At 42.9% G+C, this 17782-nt stretch overlaps 1 protein-coding gene across 1 annotated transcript; it reads right to left on the reverse strand.

Annotated features, from left to right (window-relative positions):
* Positions 1-323: 323 nt before the first annotated feature.
* Positions 324-17726, reverse strand: LOC308054063 (heat shock factor protein 3). The gene is made up of 13 exons (XM_080366257.1): positions 17534-17726; positions 16244-16352; positions 14463-14590; positions 10916-11040; positions 9956-10031; positions 9169-9230; positions 8624-8705; positions 8208-8341; positions 7142-7387; positions 5868-5973; positions 4685-4750; positions 3458-3524; positions 324-2876 (listed from the first exon to the last, which is right to left on the reverse strand). Exons 1-13 carry the CDS (start codon positions 17642-17644, stop codon positions 2545-2547), a joined length of 1644 nt encoding a protein of 547 aa, XP_080222383.1. The 5' UTR covers positions 17645-17726; the 3' UTR covers positions 324-2544.
* Positions 17727-17782: the final 56 nt, after the last annotated feature.

Below are 17782 nucleotides of genomic sequence, written 5' to 3' on the forward strand. Positions count from 1 at the left end.
TCCAGGACTAGCCCTGCTGCCTGCGCCAGGTTGTTAAAGGGCACCGATGGTTCCTGCACCTTGGCAATGCATCTCTGGGCATCCAGTTTCCATTTACTTGGTCCTCATCGTTTCCATCCTGTCTTTCCTCTTATTCTTCCTTTTGCTTCAGTTTATTTGTGTTTACATATACTGCTTATATTACTCAGAGGATAGCCCTACTCCTGAGTAGATCCCCAGAGAGCATTAAAGCTCTCCTTTCTAGCAAATCCAGTAAACAGGTTTGGGAAGTATTGGCACACACAGGAAGTCACACAAAAAGAACATACAAGAAACACAGTAAGGGTTTTGCAATTCTTGAGTTTAATTACTTCAGCATGTGGGGTTTTCTTACTCTTCAGCTTTCCCCTTTCCACTGCAATCTTTCTTAGGAAACCTGCATAAATAAACACTTCGTGGACCAGACTCAGATGCACGAGTTTTTATTTGCAGCTTTCTTAAGCCTTGGTTACTTAACTTCTTAAGAGAGAAAGTGCATTAAAAAACTATTATGCAATCCGATCAAATATCTGATGGTGAGATGCACTGAGATCAGAGGACTCGATGATGCAAGAACATGACAGTAATCCTTAACAGGAACTACACTTCAGTCTAACCTGTTCAGGAAGTCAGAGTTAGAGAAGATGAGTCTTTCAAAGAACTTGTCTGCACTGTGCTGTCAAAACAGCACAGAAGAGTCTGTTTTAGTTACTGTTGCACTGCTGGCAAAATTGAAGCCTTTGGCAAGATATATAAAAAAAAAAATCAAAACAAAACCAGAACCCAAGACAGAGATGGAATTCACTAATTTCCCCCTCTCTAACTCACAAAAACTTGACACTATTCAGCCCTTTTGTCTCAAGAAAAAAGCAAAAGAAAGACTGGAAAAAGCTAGAATAAGACATACTTGACAAAAGGTAATTCAAAAGATACCAACATGAAGGGTAACAAGGTAAAGAATAGTTATACAAGCATGGGAATAAAGTGACAGTGGGAAGGCATTACACATACACACACTGTAGCAAGATCCTCCTCTGCAAGCAGAAGATTTGACAATGAAGCACAAATCTAACTAAGGCCAGCATAGATAACATGCGTTACCTAACAGGCTTCAGAATATCAAATTACCTTGGATTCTTGAATACAAAAGAACTCCAAACCTATTAGTTCAGACACTTTGGAGAGAACAAAGCCCATAGGTAGCCTGCATTCCTAAAACTGAAAAAAATTTCAAGTAATTGCACTGGTAGAAATATCATGTGATATTATATAATGGGTTTTCTACCTGCCTCCAGGCCTCTTCTAGCCCCAGCAGCTTTGTATCCCTACAGCAAATTTCAGGTTTGTGTGGGCTACGAACTGGGGATTGGTGAAGGAGAACTTGCTATTCCACTGACACCAGGGCCTGATGTCTACATTACAGTTGCGCAAAGAAGTTAGGAAAACAGTGTAGAAAGGGATTTTAGGGAAAGATTTTTTTGATTAAACAAGCACTAGTTTTTGTAATTCACTGTCAAAGGACTCAAATGCATCTGGTTAATGTAGCTTTAACATTCCACAAGCAGAAAATGCAGCAAGAAGTCCGGTGTTCACATATAGTCAGATAGACAAGCAGCTACTGCAAGCAGAAGAGAAATCTTAAATGTCGATGCAAGTTACCCCATGACTCCTTTTCTTTTTACCCCCCTCTCATTTTAAGGGCAGCTGCTAGACTTTGCTAGACACGAATCAGTTCTACTCAAAATTTCTGAGGACACATGACCTGTGAGTTAGGTGCAAGTTATCCTAGAACTGCCATGCAATGTGCATGAAAAATCAGCATTATGCAGGGTGGCAAGCACTTCCTACCACAACACCTACAATCCATGGCAATGGATGTGTGTTAGCATGTTAAAAAGTAATATTCCACAGTTAAACTGTAATTTTCCATAGGAAAAATGTTCCCTGTACCTAGGAGCAAATCTAGGATTACAAAAGTGATCTAAGCAGATGCAAACAATTGCAGCCATAAACTATCAAAAAAGAAATCTCAAATTAAAACCTACATTTTTTAAAAAATATCTTAATTTCAAACAGTAGACAAGCCACCTACTGAAACAGGCTCTCAGGAAGAGTAAACCCCATGTTTAAAATATTACACACCACATTACTATCCAGCTAATTAAAAAAAAAAAACCCAAACCAAAAATTCAACAAAAAACCCCAGCCAAACTTTACCAACAGGATACAAACAGATTTCCTCTTGCAATAAGGATATCGGATAAAAAGTTACAGAACACATAGCGGTACATTTACAGGGAGGCTGTTCTTCCTCCCGCCCAGTGCCTTCACTCTCACCAGCTCTTGCTTTGAGCTTGTTCTCAGTTTTTGCAGATGTGCTCTTTGCTTGTAGAAAGAGAACTTTCTTTTGCCTATACAGAATATGGCACCCAGGAAGCAGGTAAGGAGGGAAGTCAAACTTCTTGTGGATCCATTTCTTTGTTGTCTGTGTCACCTCACTAAGCCAGTTACAGATGTTACGTAAGTTCAAGAAGTTTCTATCTCAGAAGCGTCTTCTATGAAGTTAGCAACAGGACTGAGGAGCAAGAGTGGAAACAGTTTATATTCTCCATTCCCATCTTCTGAGAGGAGAGGTGGATCACCCATTCCCAGAGTGTCCAGAGGCTCAGCCTGGCTTACTGGAGCTGCTAGCGGCAAGACAGTTCCACTACCTGATGGAGAATGAACAGCAGTTTTCTCCTCCAGGGAGGGCAGCAGCAGGTCTTTCAGATCCTCTGTCTTCCCCGCAGCTTCACTTGAAGGTACTTCTTCAAATAATGAAAGCAGAGGATTGGCCCTGTACTGTATCAGCTGCATATCTAAGGGAAAACAAACAGCTTAAACTCCAGGCTCCTGTGTCGCATAAGTGAAGGCTTCTATTCAAGACATGGAAAACAGGAGAGGCTGCTTCAAAACTTGGTTTGCTAAAGTAAACCATACAGCTGAGCTCTGACAGACTACCTCCACAGCTACAAGAGTGGAGTGAAGGCTCCTGCGTTGGTTAAGATCAGTACCTGAAGCACACTCCAAGCCCCTAATACATACGGCATGCAATGGCAACACTGAAGTAGTAATGAGTAGCACTGCATGTGTGGGGGCTGCAGCCCGTATAGGAGAGATACTTCCACACGGATGTTTGCAATTCTGCTCCCCATTGTGGCACTCTGTCACATATAACAGAAATGAAGTGGTTAACACCAACGTGGGGCATAGGATGGAGCCTCTGAAGACTGAGGCACAGCTTCACCAAGATCAGAGAAACATCCCAGCCTTCACAAAAATTTTAAGTCCAGACCAAAGAAGGAGATAAACCATACACAGGCTACAAAAATTCCATTTCAAAACACAGTTTTGGAAGAGTTTGGAGCCGTCACAGCTCTCAGTGTTCCTTCTTGCTCACCTTTGCTTCCTGCTGTTTCTCTCTCACTTGCTCCCAGATCTTCGGTGCTCTCTGCCAAGTTTGCAATCTGAAGCAAAATGGACAGAGAATAACACAGAATGCTTAACAACAATAACAACAAAATCCAAGTCTTCACTGACTGGTTAACAAAATTAAAGGTAAAAGGAGGAGGGAAGAGAAACGCAACAGCTGACCAATGAGCCCATTGTTGCACATGAGGGCCAGCAAGCAGCAGCTCTCAGAAGGTGGCACAGTGAAATACAAACTTAACTTACTAGAGCCAAACAAGCTTCTGACTAGCAAATATCAATTTTACCTCCCAAACCAGAAGCTTTTATTAAAGTCTGTCTTGTTGGAATAATTATATTGATGAAATCATGTGTTAAATTTTGCAAGCACTGCTTGAACACAGCTGCATTTAACCCCAGTTGTAGTCTAAGCTCTTATGACTGGGAAGTCCTAGTTTAAGTATTATTTCAGGACTACAAAATAAATGACACTTGCAAGGCTTTTTTAAAACATGAGTCAATTTTAGGAACCAGACCAGGAGAAATAAGTTTGCACTGAACTTTTGTATGTCCTCTGAGGAAATTTCAAACAGCCGTGTTCAGAATAAATACAGTATATTGCATTATATTTTTCATTTAGAACTTTTCCTTCGGTCTTCAGACAGACTAAAGACACACAATCTCATCTGAACTGTAACCCCAGACCTAGTTATTACTTGGCTGAAAGACATCATGGGAATCCCTGAGGCTAGGAGAAACAAGCCAAGAAGCTGTTCTCACACGCTTACACCAAAAGACGACAAGATTTTCTAGCCTCCTCATTCTAAACAGAAAGTACAGAAGTAACAGGAGTAAAAGAAATCCTCAACATAGACAGTTGGTCAAACAGACACTAGTTTGTTTCCCTCTTCCTTATGTTCTCGGTTTTATCCAGAAAGCAAAGAACACATTATTCAAAGTGAAGTGGCAGTTTAAATCAGCCCACTGAGTGTGTATTACTGCAGCTAGGAACGTAAGACTTGAGGTTATCTTGAGAACTCTCTTAAAGTCATATATGCCAGCTGTGATAACAGAAAACATTAAGTCAGCATGACTAGATAAAATGGCAGTTTCACCCCATGCCATCAATCCAGTCCCTCCCCTCAAACTGTATCAGTCACAACTCAGCTCTCAATATCGTATTAACACTCCCTATCATAGAAGCAAATCTTATTCTTACATTTTCCATACCAGGGGAAGTTTCCATCAAGTTCATATCCAGGGCTGGCAGCTCAGGATTAAGTGTCTGAAAATAAAAACAGACCATATGTCATATAATAAGGCCCTTAAAACAAAACTTCTGAGAGCTCCTGGAAGGACAGCAGGATCCAGCACACCACTCCATCCACTCAAGCCCAGGGAAGGCTCCTCCACAGGCCTACAGCAAGATCCTTTCATCCAGTGGCAGTAAACTGAGGTCACAGGAGAAAAGGACACCGTATTTCCCAGTGATGCCAGGTATATGGCTCAGTTTCATTCTGTATTGGGTATGGCTGAGCCCCAAAGCACCCTCACAGTGCTGTGCTTGTATTGGTAGCTAGAAAGGTGGTGAGAACACACCAGGGCTTTGGCTACGTGGCTGAGCAGTGCTGCACAGCACTGTGGGCTGTCTCTCCGACCTTCCCCCCCACCAGTAGGCTGGCGGGGGGAAGATCTGGGAGTGGGCATAGCCAGGACAGCTGACCAAAAGTGACCAAAGGGACATTCCATACCACATGATATCTGCTTAGAAATAAAAGCTAAGAGAATGGAGGAGCAAGGGAGCGGCGGGTATTTGTTATTTACGATGTTTGTCTTCTGGAGCAACCGCTACAGGTACTGAAGCTCTGCTGCTTGGAAAGTGGCTGAAAATTGCCTGCTGAGGGGAAGTAGAGAATAACATCTTTTGTTCCACGTGTGCAACTTTTTGCTATTGCTTCATTAAACTGCCTTTATCTTGACCCACAGGGTTTTTTTCCCCATCTTATTTTCTCCCCCTCATTCTGCTGAGGGGAGTGATAGAACTGCTTGGTGGTCACCTGGCATCCAGCCAACATTCCATATCATAATGCACAATCAAACACATAATCAGCACGTGATGATATGTGACAAGGCTTGAGAAGAAGTGGATCAAATTTTTTCCTCCCCCCACCCTTGAGTTATGTAGAACAGAAATACTTTATGAACTGAAAAGGGCTCTCAATGTTACCTTGTACATTGTTAGATATCTAGAATGACTACGTACCATTCCATCCATAATGATTTGCTTTTCAGGATTTCCCCACATTTTGCCCATTGACAACACGGAATAAACCAGTAAAATGTCACGATGCAACCTCATCAGTATTTTTCAGAAATCAGAAAAAAATTGCGGAAACACTCACATCACTGAAAGCTTCAGAACCAAAGTTATACTGCTTCCCAGATAACATTGCTTGAAGCTCTTCAAGGCTGGCATCAATGCAATTAAGAAAATCCTGAATTTCTTCTCTAAAAAGACAAAATCATATAGTACTGTAAGAAACAGTTGGCAGTCATGACCTTCTTTTGCCCCACAAAGCAGGTTGCTAACAATACAGAATAGCTTAATGTAAATGAATGAAACTGCATTCCTGTAGCACAGTCCAAATCTTTGAAGGACAGGTACAAGGAAGACTATCTGAACAACAAGTGTAATAATAGCTATCATATCGAAAAGCAGTTCCTCCTCCCATGCCTACTTCCTCCTTCTTTTTAATATCTTTTGAATGTTTTCAGATCCCAGCCTATATACCAGTATCTGTTTAAACTAAGGTCTGATGGCTTTCACCTGGGGGCAATAAATGATAAGCAAAGGGCTGGAAATATTTCAAATCTGAATGAACACTACCGATTTTGAAACATCAGATTGTTGCCAAATTGTACACCATTTTCAAGGACGGTGGGCAGGATGCAAGGGACAGTGAATTAAATTGTAAGGAAGCTTCATGCATGGCACCAGTACTGAGCTTCTCGCTGTGCTGCAAGCCACCTCTGATACTGGAACACCCTGCTATGAGCAACAGACAGTTCCAAGGCATCGCCCACATGCTGCGATGCCAGCGAGGTAAGGTACCACAGGGCCTGCAGATTACTCCAAGTGCTGTGACACATCATCTCCATACTTCCCACCTGAAGTTAACCACAGCAGAAGAGCTATCAGGAGGAAGAACTTTATTTTGTTCCTTGATCCAGCTCATGCTGCAGCCACAGAAATGACGGCACTGATAAAGCTCAGGGGCCACTACCACTGATACAAATCCATATTCAGCTCTCAGAAACAAAGCAGTGCACAGGGTCCTCCTGAAGTCACTCCCCTGGATCTGTGGCTTGGCAGCACGTGGCAGTGCCAGCAGTTAGCATTACGAGGGCTGCTGTGACAGACTGACCCCACCAGTCCTCAGACTGATGTATCACAAGTCTGGCATGCTCACTCAGAGATGTGACAGATGAGCTTGCCCCGCTTTTGATGCTAACACTTGTCTTTTTCAAGATTCACTAATGAAGGGGCAGAAAATTCAGTTCATCAATGCCATTAAAAAAGCTAATTCCCTATATTTTGCTGAACGCATCCTCTAAAACCTTGACAGGATCCCACGAGATGATGACAGCATAACAGTTTCCAGAAACAAGTTACTACCTGTCCAGTAAAGGATCGTTTTGGTTTCCAGAATTGTTCTCATTCAAGATGGAGTCAATCACTGACACAGGGTCTTCTGGAGCATTAGGTTGTGGAGTATGGAGTTCCACAGCAACATTTCCTATCTCACTGGATTTGCCGACATCGTTTATGTGAACTGGTGGAATAGGTTCTGCACAATTTAACTCATTTGACTGCAACACTTGACAAATAGGTAAGCCAGGATCCAGAGCTGCCTGTGTCTCTCTAAAAGATGACCCAAAGAGAAACAACACACAGGAGAATTCATCAACGTATTACTACTCATTTCAAGTTTAGTATCTCAAATCTTAATACCTAATAAGGTCAAGCCAGTCAAGAGTTTAAACAACCAACTCATCTCTAGAAAAAGAAGTGCCTTCCTAAAGGCAGATGAAGAATCTCTTGTTACAGGTTATACAGATAGCATGTAACAGAGCAAAAGACCCCATTTTGCCAGACCAAAAGCAGTGAAATTGCATATGGAAATCAGGTTGGAGGAAACTCCTAACCTTGTGTCTCTGGAAATAAAAGATCCTGAACTGGTCCATATTTCACTCTAAATGTTAACAACTAAATGGGTTTTCACAAGAATATGATGCCACACAAAAGAATGCCTCCCCTTCAGATATGCTTAGCATAGTATTAGAGACAGTAGTACTGAAACTGGAGACAAAACATCTTGATTTGTTTATTAGCAACCCGTATACATTTTAGATTGTTTATTAGTAACCCATATATGCTTCCAGGTCCCTGTTTGGTGAAAAAAATATGTGCTTACTTGTTGAATAGACAGAAAAGCCTCAGCAAACGGAACTTTAAGCACCAATCAGCCTGACAGGCCTTCAGGCACTCCTGAAGAGACACAAGCTCTTAAAAAGCTCTGCTGACCATGACCAATGCTATATGCTGTAAAAAAAGACAGCCTACAAACAGACCTGTCATGTGCAAATAGGCTGTTTCCCAGAATTCACACAGATCACTTACACTAATATAACCACCTGGTTAACAACTCAGGCATAAATACTTCCACGTCCTTTGAACGTACCTGGCTCTGTCACTTGTGTGTGCCACAGCAAGGAGACCATTGGTGGCATTTTCCAGGGTATCAGTGATATCTCGAATGATGAGACCAGTACCATTTCCATCCTCATCATCTGCATTATGTTCAGAAAAACCCATCTGCAGGATACAGCAAACAATAAGTAAACCAAAAGGTCTGACTTTTTTTGATGTTGAAGCTCCATTCTTCTTGCAGATTCTCTTTCCTGTTCAATTTCATCTTTGATGAGCTGTACTGATTTGCATGATTTCACAGACAGAGCAATGCTTAATAAAGCCGCCCATTTCAAAACGGAGTGCACTGGATTATAAAATTAGGGTATTAATAGTTACAAGGGAGACTTTGAGACCACTGTACATCACCCTGTCCAACCCACTGTCTCTTTCCCTGGGAAGACTTACTGCTTGGCCACTCTCCACGGGTATGCGAACATACTGACGGCTGTATTTGGAAGGTGAAGCACCTGCGGCATCTGTTAGAGACCTAAGATAAAACACGGCTTTAGTATATGGTTGCACAGTCAAAAGCTGTAGCTATGCCAAATACATGCAGCAAGGGTAAGAGCCATCATTCTCCTACTTCTAAGAAAACTGGCGTTTGGAAATGTTTTTCAGTAAAGTTTACTGCAGGCAGGCTGCATTCTAAACACGCTTTTTCTTTTGAGTAAGTCACGTTTGAACATTTTGAAAGAGTTACCATTTCTGACAATTGTGCCCTTCAAAATTTAAAGTGTGTATATATTCTCTTTCCCCCCATTTTTTTAGTGATAAAAAAGAGGAAATCTTTATTCTATGCTTTATTCCACTTCCATCAGCTTTCTCAAGTGTGAATATACAAGTGATAAAAATGTTCTTCATCCACTTTAAGAAAATTATCTTGCTTCCAGAAGCTGATTTATACCTCTAATTCACATCTGATGCTGTTTTGTGACCTATTCAGTAATTACCTCTTTCTTTTGACCCCAACAATATAATTTCCTCGCATCAAGCTTAGTATAAATTGAAGAATCTAAAAAGGAAAAACAAAAAAATAATAAGTGGTCAGCACAGTAATCCTAACATTAAATTATTAATTCATATTCTACTACAAAATTATGCAGTTATGTGACTGAAGTTAATAGGTAAATTAAAAATCCATTTGTATTCATGTCTTAAACCCCAAAATGATAGTTACAAATATCATTGAAAAATAAACCCACTTGGACAGTTTTGGTTTTTAAAAAAATGTAATGCAACACCTCAAGTCACTAGAGGATTCCAGACCAGAAACAGCTGAGGGTTAAACCAGAGAAAATTTGTTCCAGTACAGAAATTGCTATAGTTTCTGGGTTCCAAGTTGACTTCTTGAGCGGTCTAAGTCTGTCTTGATCCAAGATCTTTCACAGACTCCATTCCATGTCCCTGCCATCTCTTGTTTTAGGTTCCGGTTGCTATGCTCTGCCCTCCAGCCCCACATTTACTCGAGGTCAGCTTGATTTACCGATTTCTCTCCAGATAAGATTCACTGAGAATTCAAACCCACTGAAATCCTTTTTACTATGACTTTTCCTTAGTACTCTGCTCATGGTTCTTTGCCGTGCTACTTCTAGGACACTCAGGAACTGTGAACATTTTCTGTATGCTGTATTAACATAGCCTGTTCAGCTCTGTGTCATTCTACATAAGCAAAGAATGCCATCAGGTATCACAGAGGCAGGAATAAGGATGGTAGCACTGAAGATGCTGCAATGGTACCTTAGACAGCAGCTTCTGTTGTTGACTGTGCTTCTGCCTTAGAACTGCCACTTCTTTCCACAGGGCCTTATTTTCTCTGCAATGCAGAATAAATCAGAAGACAGAGGATGAACAGAGTTTACTTCATATGCTTTAGTTTTACACCTTTCAAACTTTCACAGCACCTTGCAGGACCAATGGCAACATTCGTTCCATGGATAACTAACAATCAGTTAATCTGATCCACTACTATAAACTCTGCGTTAAATTAACTCCATTTTCCATCAGGCAGGACCAAACAGTCACTAATAAGGACATTCTCATCCTCCACTGCTCCACCAACAATCTTCATCTGAGGTACTCCTTCAAAGCCTCAAAGCCTTAGAATAAAGACCTGGTGTTTGGAAACAGGCTGCATGTAACAGACCACCTCAGAACAGTTTCAAACTTTGTGTTTGAAGGGTTTGGGTATTTTTTTTGTTGGTTGGTTGTTTTTTTTTTTTTAAAGGAACAGAGGGTATGGCGTGATAGTATCTCCTGAACTTTGGTTGATACTTGCTTGCATACCAATGATCTGAATGAATTACCAGTGCCAGTTCAAAAAGGATCTGAGGGAACAGAGATGACGATGTGCAAAATACACTTCCAAATAGAAAGAAAACCGAAGACTTAATTCTCCCTCACTGCATCTACATCACCCTGTTTTGTGTTTAGAAAAGGAAATGCTTTGATAGCCCTAAAAATCTACCACAGGTGACGGCAACCAAAATGAAATCTCAAGATAGTCAACGAACTCCCAGTCTTAATCTCTGGTCTGTAACTGCATTATAAACACAAACAAAATTCAGAATGTTTTGTGGGGTGGAATAGTGATTCTTAGGAAAAAAAAAAAAAAAAGTCCAGTTCAAATGAAACCCACATTTACAGTCAAGTTCCATTAGATATAAGCAACATTCAACGTGTAAGTGCCTCAGAGTCTACCTCTTCATGTTAGCCAATCTGACATCCATGTTGTTCTGCTGCTCTCTCATTTCCTGGACTTCAGAGAGTACTTTGTGCAAATCCTCCGTACAGACCTTGAGGTCCTCAGTTCTTACTGCAGATACCTAAAATGGGACCAGGTTATAGATGTTTTACTACAAACGTTGCCTTGCGTACTCCTTTTTGCAGGACCAGTGTTCTTAGTCTGTAGAAGAACAGGTACAAGCTCTACTAAAAGACTAGGTAACGCTACTGCTTTTATGGATCACAAAACACTGCAATTGCTATAGATGGCAGTCCTTAGGACAGTCCTACAACGTGTGAAAAAACAAAATGTCAATGAAAACGTGAGATTAGCACTTTGTACATGTAGACAGCAGATTCACTGTTTTAATTCACGATAAAAACCTACTGCTGACTGAAAACAGCCTTACATAGGGGGTTCTCTGACAGGTCTGGTGACAGCTTGCCCTCTGTGTCCAACACTAAGACACCAGCTAAAAATAATGGCATTTAACCTTGATAGTGGAGCAAGACCAAGATGATCATATTCCTTTTACGTGTGGGTAAATCTGCCATCACAAGAGTAATAAATTTCCATTAAGTTACTGGGGGAGTGAGGAGGAGGAGGTGTCTAATTAGATGCATCCTACTCGATTTGAAAATTTGTCCCACACCACCTGAATTGCAGATTCACATATTAGTGTTTCCTTTATTACCTCTCTGCTCAGTGACATTCCAAAATTATGTAGACATGTCTCCAGAAAGTCATGAGTCCAAACTGCTTCTCTGCCCAAGAAGAATCCATGAACGCCACCTCCTCAGATGATGGTGAAAGAGTCATCAGAAAGCACAAAGCTCACCCTCTCCTCTCCACACTTCCATATTAAAAATTTTCCAATTCCTTCAGCAACTCTCTCTGAAGTGGTGGCACTGATGGCTAACACACAACTCAGGATTTTGAAAAAGACAGGTCTGGTGCATCATACGTCTGAATGACATGCCCAGGTTTGTGGGCATAATTTTAAAAAACATTTAGCCAAATACTGGCCATAACTGACCACACAGAGCTGCACCAGAAACCCACCAGACATCCCAGTCAACCTACTGCTTGCTATGGTTTTTCTTATTATTCTATTAAATTCCAAAGGGGAGGTGAAAGCATCCAGGATCAGCCTGCTGAAGTGCTGGATAAATTCCCTGCAGGTAGGCTCACAGACCCTTTTTTTAAAGGAGAATGTGATGGCCAGAATGGACTTATGGTCTTATAAAATAATATCACATCACCTCATGATGAAACAGAACATACCTGTTATGTAATCACTCCACAGAAATAACTACCTGCCTTCTTCACATAATCCAGTATTACAAAGGATGGACTGAACGGCCTGACAGTTCTCCTCTCTGTCTACATTTTTAGACGTTTCATTGCAGATAATACCTTATGCTAAGGTACACGAGCTGTATCCCAAACAAAATTCATGGTCATCTGATTTCTCTTCAGCATGCCACCTCTCTACGGGGAAGACACGCAAAAGATGCAGACCGCAGGTGGAAATTTCAAATGCAGTTAGCCTGCCTCTAAAGAAAAGGGCTAAACTAAAACATTCTGCCCAAGTGCAAGGAGTTGCTGTCTTCAGAGTCTCTAACTAGATAATAAGGGTGTCAAGACTGAAGCACACGAGCAGAGCTAACAGTAAAAGGCAGTACATAAAGGAAGTCCTGCATCCAAACTGGCAGTCCTGTTAGAGGCTTGAAATCCAGTTTACAGCAAGTGCTGAACTATGACTCTGTTCCAGTCCAGACAGTATGTCGTGGTTTAACCCCAGCTGGTAACTAAGTGCCATGCAGCTGCTTGCTTTCTCACTTCCACCCTCCTGCCCCAGTCCCACTGAGGGATGGCGAGGAGAACCAGGAAGGAATGTAAAACTTGAGGGTTGAGATAAGACCAATTTAAAAATTAAAATAAAATAAAGAAATCCCCAATAATAACGACAATTATAATGAAAAGGAGGGAGAAGGGGAGAGGAATAAAATCCAAAGGGAAGGGATAAAAAACCCCAAGTGATGCACAATTGCTCACCACTCACTGAGCAATGTCCAGCCACTCCCCCTGCACTAATCCCACCCGCCCAGCCAACTCCCCTCAGTCTATATACCGAGTATGACATTCTAAGGTATGGAATTATTCCTTTGGCCAGCTGGGATCAACCGTCCTGGCTGTGTCCCCTCCCAGCTTCTTGTGCCCCTCCAGCCTTCTCCCTGGCAATGCCTAAGAAACTGAAAAGTCCTTGACTTCGTATAAACATTAATTACCCAGCAACAACCAAAACCATCAGTGTGCTATCAATGCTGTTCTCAAGCCAATCCAAACCACAGCACTGCACCAGCTACTGAGAAGAAAATTAACTCCAACCCAGCCGAAATCAGGACACAATAAAAGAGCAAGAAAAACTAATGCACATTTTCCAAAAAAATCACTAACATTTCCTGCGCAACAAAGAATACGTTTCACCACTCTGTTTAAAAGTTTCATATGAATGTGCTTGGCACTAACTAGAGCTAGTCCTTTTGTCTTTCCATCGAGAGTACTCCACCCAGTGCAACACTCCTGGGATACATGGAGCCATGCACAACATCATCAACTGACAGCCCCATACCAGCAAGCAAGGTGTGCAAGCCAAGACAAGTCAGCGATTACAGCATCTGGGAAGAGCACAGGCCTGAGTCAGAGAAGTGACTGTACAACTATATTTAATCAATTGTGATTCTGAGCAGAGACAGCTCAGTGAAGAATCAATCAAAACACAATTGTGACTCTCAAGCCTACCCCTGTGCTTTTATTAACGTGGGTAATGTAGCTACCACATTATGACATTCTAAAGAAAAGATTTTGCAGTTCAAATGTCAACATGATGTATCACAATATGCTCTTTCCCTGGTAGCCAGGATATTATGGGCTGTAATGTGCCAACAGAGGGTAAATATCAGTGCAGAAACAGGTTAGGCAAGTCCTGAATGTACAAAAGAAAACTGAAAAGCGCTAATAAAAATGTAGCTTAGTGGCAACATAGTTTTGGAGGAACAATGTAATTTATGCAAACTCACCCAAATGAACTGATTACCTATGCCCTTGCTAATTTTCAATGAGCACGAAAAGGGAATGTATTTTCTTTTACTTCTTTTACTTTGTGACTCTTTCCAACTCTGCTGTGATGGCAGAATGGAAGACCATGCTAAACTATAATTGGGTACATAAACTCTCTGTGGAAAAAGGGCTCTAATCTGACAGCTATGAAGAATGTGTTCCTACTCTAGTTGCTAAATAACTGCAGGGTGTGTTTTGTCTAAGAGCTGGAAGGAGGAGGCTAAACCAAGGATTAGCCTGGCACTCAGGAGGGAGTTACAAAGGCTTGCATCATGATGCACAACCTTGGTTCCCATGGAATTTATTGGCTGTGAAGTGTTTGAAACCCATGGAGATGCTCTTGATAAGCTACTTTTCATAACAAAGTGAAGTATTCACGTATTCTTGCTTAGACTGTACCTTGCGCTTGATGTTTTCCAGTAAATGTGCCTTCCCTTGCTTGAAGAAAGGGTGCTGGAACTCAATGACTGAGCTCTTCTCTGCTGTGATCATACCATTCTCCAGAGCAATCACCTTCCTGAAACCATCTGTGGAGAGGTATTAAATAAGTAATTTCTTTCAGTGCAAAGCTGAGTGTTAAAACACATAGCTAAAGAAAACCTCAAGGCTACTGAAATACCTACAGCACTAGTTACTGGGAGCAGAAACTATGAAAAATAGCCAAAGTAGCTTTTCTTCGTGGTGCTGAATGATTTGACTGCTCTGATCTTCAACAGCTAGAGAACACATGCACAATGCTATCAAATGACCTTGCAGGCTGTACAAACAGCATGCATGGCAGAAGTCAGCTATGTCTGCAAGCAAGACAGTGAAGTCCAAATAAACACAGTTAGTTAGAAGTGAGATGTATTAAGACATCCTGAATACAATTTTGTCTCAGTGGAAGCAGAGGAATGGCGCACCTTCCCTTTCGTGCCTATAATCCCAGACAACCACATATCAAAACAAATGCTGTCATGTACCACCAGGGTCTACAGAATAAAGTAAGGAAGAGAAGTTAGTTCTCAGCCTATGCAAACGCACACACACGGAGTACTTTCTCCACACCAGACTGCCTCCATGAAGTAAGACATTGCTGGCTTTGTTTCTGTCACTGCTTCAAGTACTACAGAGTAGACGCAAAATACAGTTGACAGACCACTCCATCCCTCTCCTCCTTCGAGTTTGTAACATAGTTAATGTATTTCAGTTTCACTGCACTATGATTAGAAAACTTTACTTGAAGCTAGTATAGGTCCAGCAGGAAAAGGAGGCTGCCATTGCATTGCATCTCTCATAGCAATATTTGCATTTTAGTGTTTATCCTTGCTACAAGGCAATTGACAATTGTTTGTTTGCATTATCCTTTGACACTCAAGTGATGGAGTCTCAACACTTGACACAAACAACAGCATCCACCCTGTGTCAAGAGGCTAAATGTATGCTTTCTCTATCATGTCTGACAGTATCTAAATAGGCACCAGCTAGAGAGACTAGGCAAACCTAGTGGGCAAGGACAGAGACTCCTCCTCCTTACTCTGAATTGCAATATTAAATGAGGTGGCCATCTTCTATGAAGTTTGTACCTTCACTCAGCCCACAAGCTGTCTGCTGCAAAACAGCTGTTTCTGCTGTGTGCTGTGGCCCCACACATTGCACTGTATCTTTGAATTACTACCTCACTCCAGTTTCTTTGCCTGTACAAGTTGTACACATTACATACAGAATGCTACATGATGCTCACAAGTTGACCACAGAAAACACAATGAGAAATTTAGTCCAGCTCGATCCATCGGCATGACTAATCTTGTTTCAATTGAAGCAATGCAGGCAACAGCATGACCTAGGCAATTTTTTTCATATACTAGATGCATGGGCATAGATACGGCCTTTGCTCCTCTAGGTGAACATAAGTTCGTTGTTACCATTAATGCTAACCCTGGAGTGCACTGAACTCTACGCAAGCTTTAGGTACCAGCACATGAAACAATATTTTTACAGTTGTTGCTCAAAAGTACTCAGAGCTGAAACACAGAAAAAAAAAGGCTAAGCCAAGCTCTGCTGTCATTCTTCTCTTTTGCAAAGCAAGCTCAAGACCAGAATTCCACTTTTCAGGGATGAAAGACCCACTAAGTCAATTGGTTCATTTAAAGTAGCAATGAACTTGGCAGAAAGAATACGTAAGGACAGCTGATGCTTACACATGTTAAGTTGTCGTATGAAGCTGGAAATATTGTTGTGTTTGAAGTACTTGGGGAGCAGCTCCTTGGCAAACCTCTGCTCATCCAGAATGCAGAAGTTCTCACCATTCTAGGAAATAAGCAAAAGTAACAGTCAGAGAATAAGCACAGTTTTTCTAAGGTGTTGCTCATAAGATCAAAATCAACAGGGACAGTTTTTACAACAGGGAAAGGCAAAACACTCTGCAGAGGGAATTGTCTGCGTGAGCACTTCTGAGTACTTGGGACTGTACTAAAAAGTTTGCATCCAAAAAGATGGTTGGATGGAACACGTCTACTGAATGGGGTATTTTTTTAAAGCCGGGAGGTTTTGATCTCAATCCAAAGAAATATTGTTCTAAAACCCTGTGTATCTGCTGCTTTCTTCGTCTACAGGAAACCTAAATGTTGCTCAAGCACAATGGAATTCATGCCACCGAAGGGCTTTTATCTGCTTTGATCAGTCTGCCCAGCTCCTGACAAGATTCTTCCATTGTACGTACTATGTCACCACTAAAAATAACAGAGCAACGCTGCAGTTACTAAAAGTTCAGACCGCACTACCCAGCGGTGACCGAGGGTAACTGTGACACAAGCCATCTCAGATTGATTGTAGTATCAAGTTCAAACTTCCTGAAACCAGGCGGGTCTCTGTATCATTTTTGTGCTGTTCACATAGAGAACAAAGATCCTACGTCTCTTTCCATCTTTAGCCCTGTGAAGGCCAAAGTGAAGAAAATCCTACAGGTTAAAGAGTGAGAGGGGACAAAAATAAACATGGGGTTTGTGTTGAACACCTCACTAGCCTGTAATGCGTGTAGCGTCCTGCGCCTGAAAGCTCACGGGGCCAGCCAGGCCTCTCTTCCCAATCTCAGGAGACAAAAATTAAAAGTTAATTACCTCTGACACTGTCTTTCCTACGGAGCACCACCACCCGGAGCTAAACGGGTGCCACCTGACATCTCCACGCCCCGGCGCGCTGCGCCGTTGCAACGCCCGATCAGGCGTGGGGGCCGCGCCGCCACCCGCCAGCAGACGCGCTCCCGGCCTCTGCGGGGGGGACGGGCGGACACAGGGGGCCCTCCCCTGCCGCCAGCCTAGGTCCCGCTCCCCGCAGCGGGGCCGCCCCCCCCGCGCTACCCGCCCGGCCCCGCCGCTGCGACCCGGCGCGTCCGGCACCCCCCGGCCGGCCCCGCCGCGCCCCGCGGCCGCCTTCGCGCCCCGCCGGCAAGCAGCGCCCGGCTGGGCCACGGCCCCGCGGGCCACCCTCACCCGGCTCCAGCAGATGACATCGTCGCTCTGTGGGTCCTCCACCAGCGCCCAGAGCTTGGCCAGGAAGCCGGGCACCGGAGGCGCACCGGCCAGCGCCGGCCCTTCCCTCATCCTCGGGCCGGGCCGCGCTCCCGTGCAACGGGCCAGGGCGGGCGGGGCGGGCAGCGGCGATCGTGACGCTACGCAGAGCGGGGCCTCCGGCGCGGGGAGCCCGCTGATTGGTGCACGACCCCTGGCCCCGCCCCCTCG

Source organism: Falco punctatus, assembly GCF_963210335.1.
Source record: "Falco punctatus genome assembly, chromosome: 15".
NCBI classification, from domain to species: domain Eukaryota; kingdom Metazoa; phylum Chordata; class Aves; order Falconiformes; family Falconidae; genus Falco; species Falco punctatus.

Bases quoted from the DNA above. Each gene is read 5' to 3' on its own strand.
- LOC308054063 (XM_080366257.1), bottom strand. From the start codon at position 17,644: ATGAGGGAAGGGCCGGCGCTGGCCGGTGCGCCTCCGGTGCCCGGCTTC. The intron at 16,353-17,533 runs GTGAGGGTGGCC...CTTATTTCCTAG, and splicing joins ATGTCATCTGCTGGAGCCGG to AATGGTGAGAACTTCTGCAT. The intron at 8,706-9,168 runs GTAATTACTGAA...GTTTTATCTTAG, and splicing joins GTTGGGGTCAAAAGAAAGAG to GTCTCTAACAGATGCCGCAG.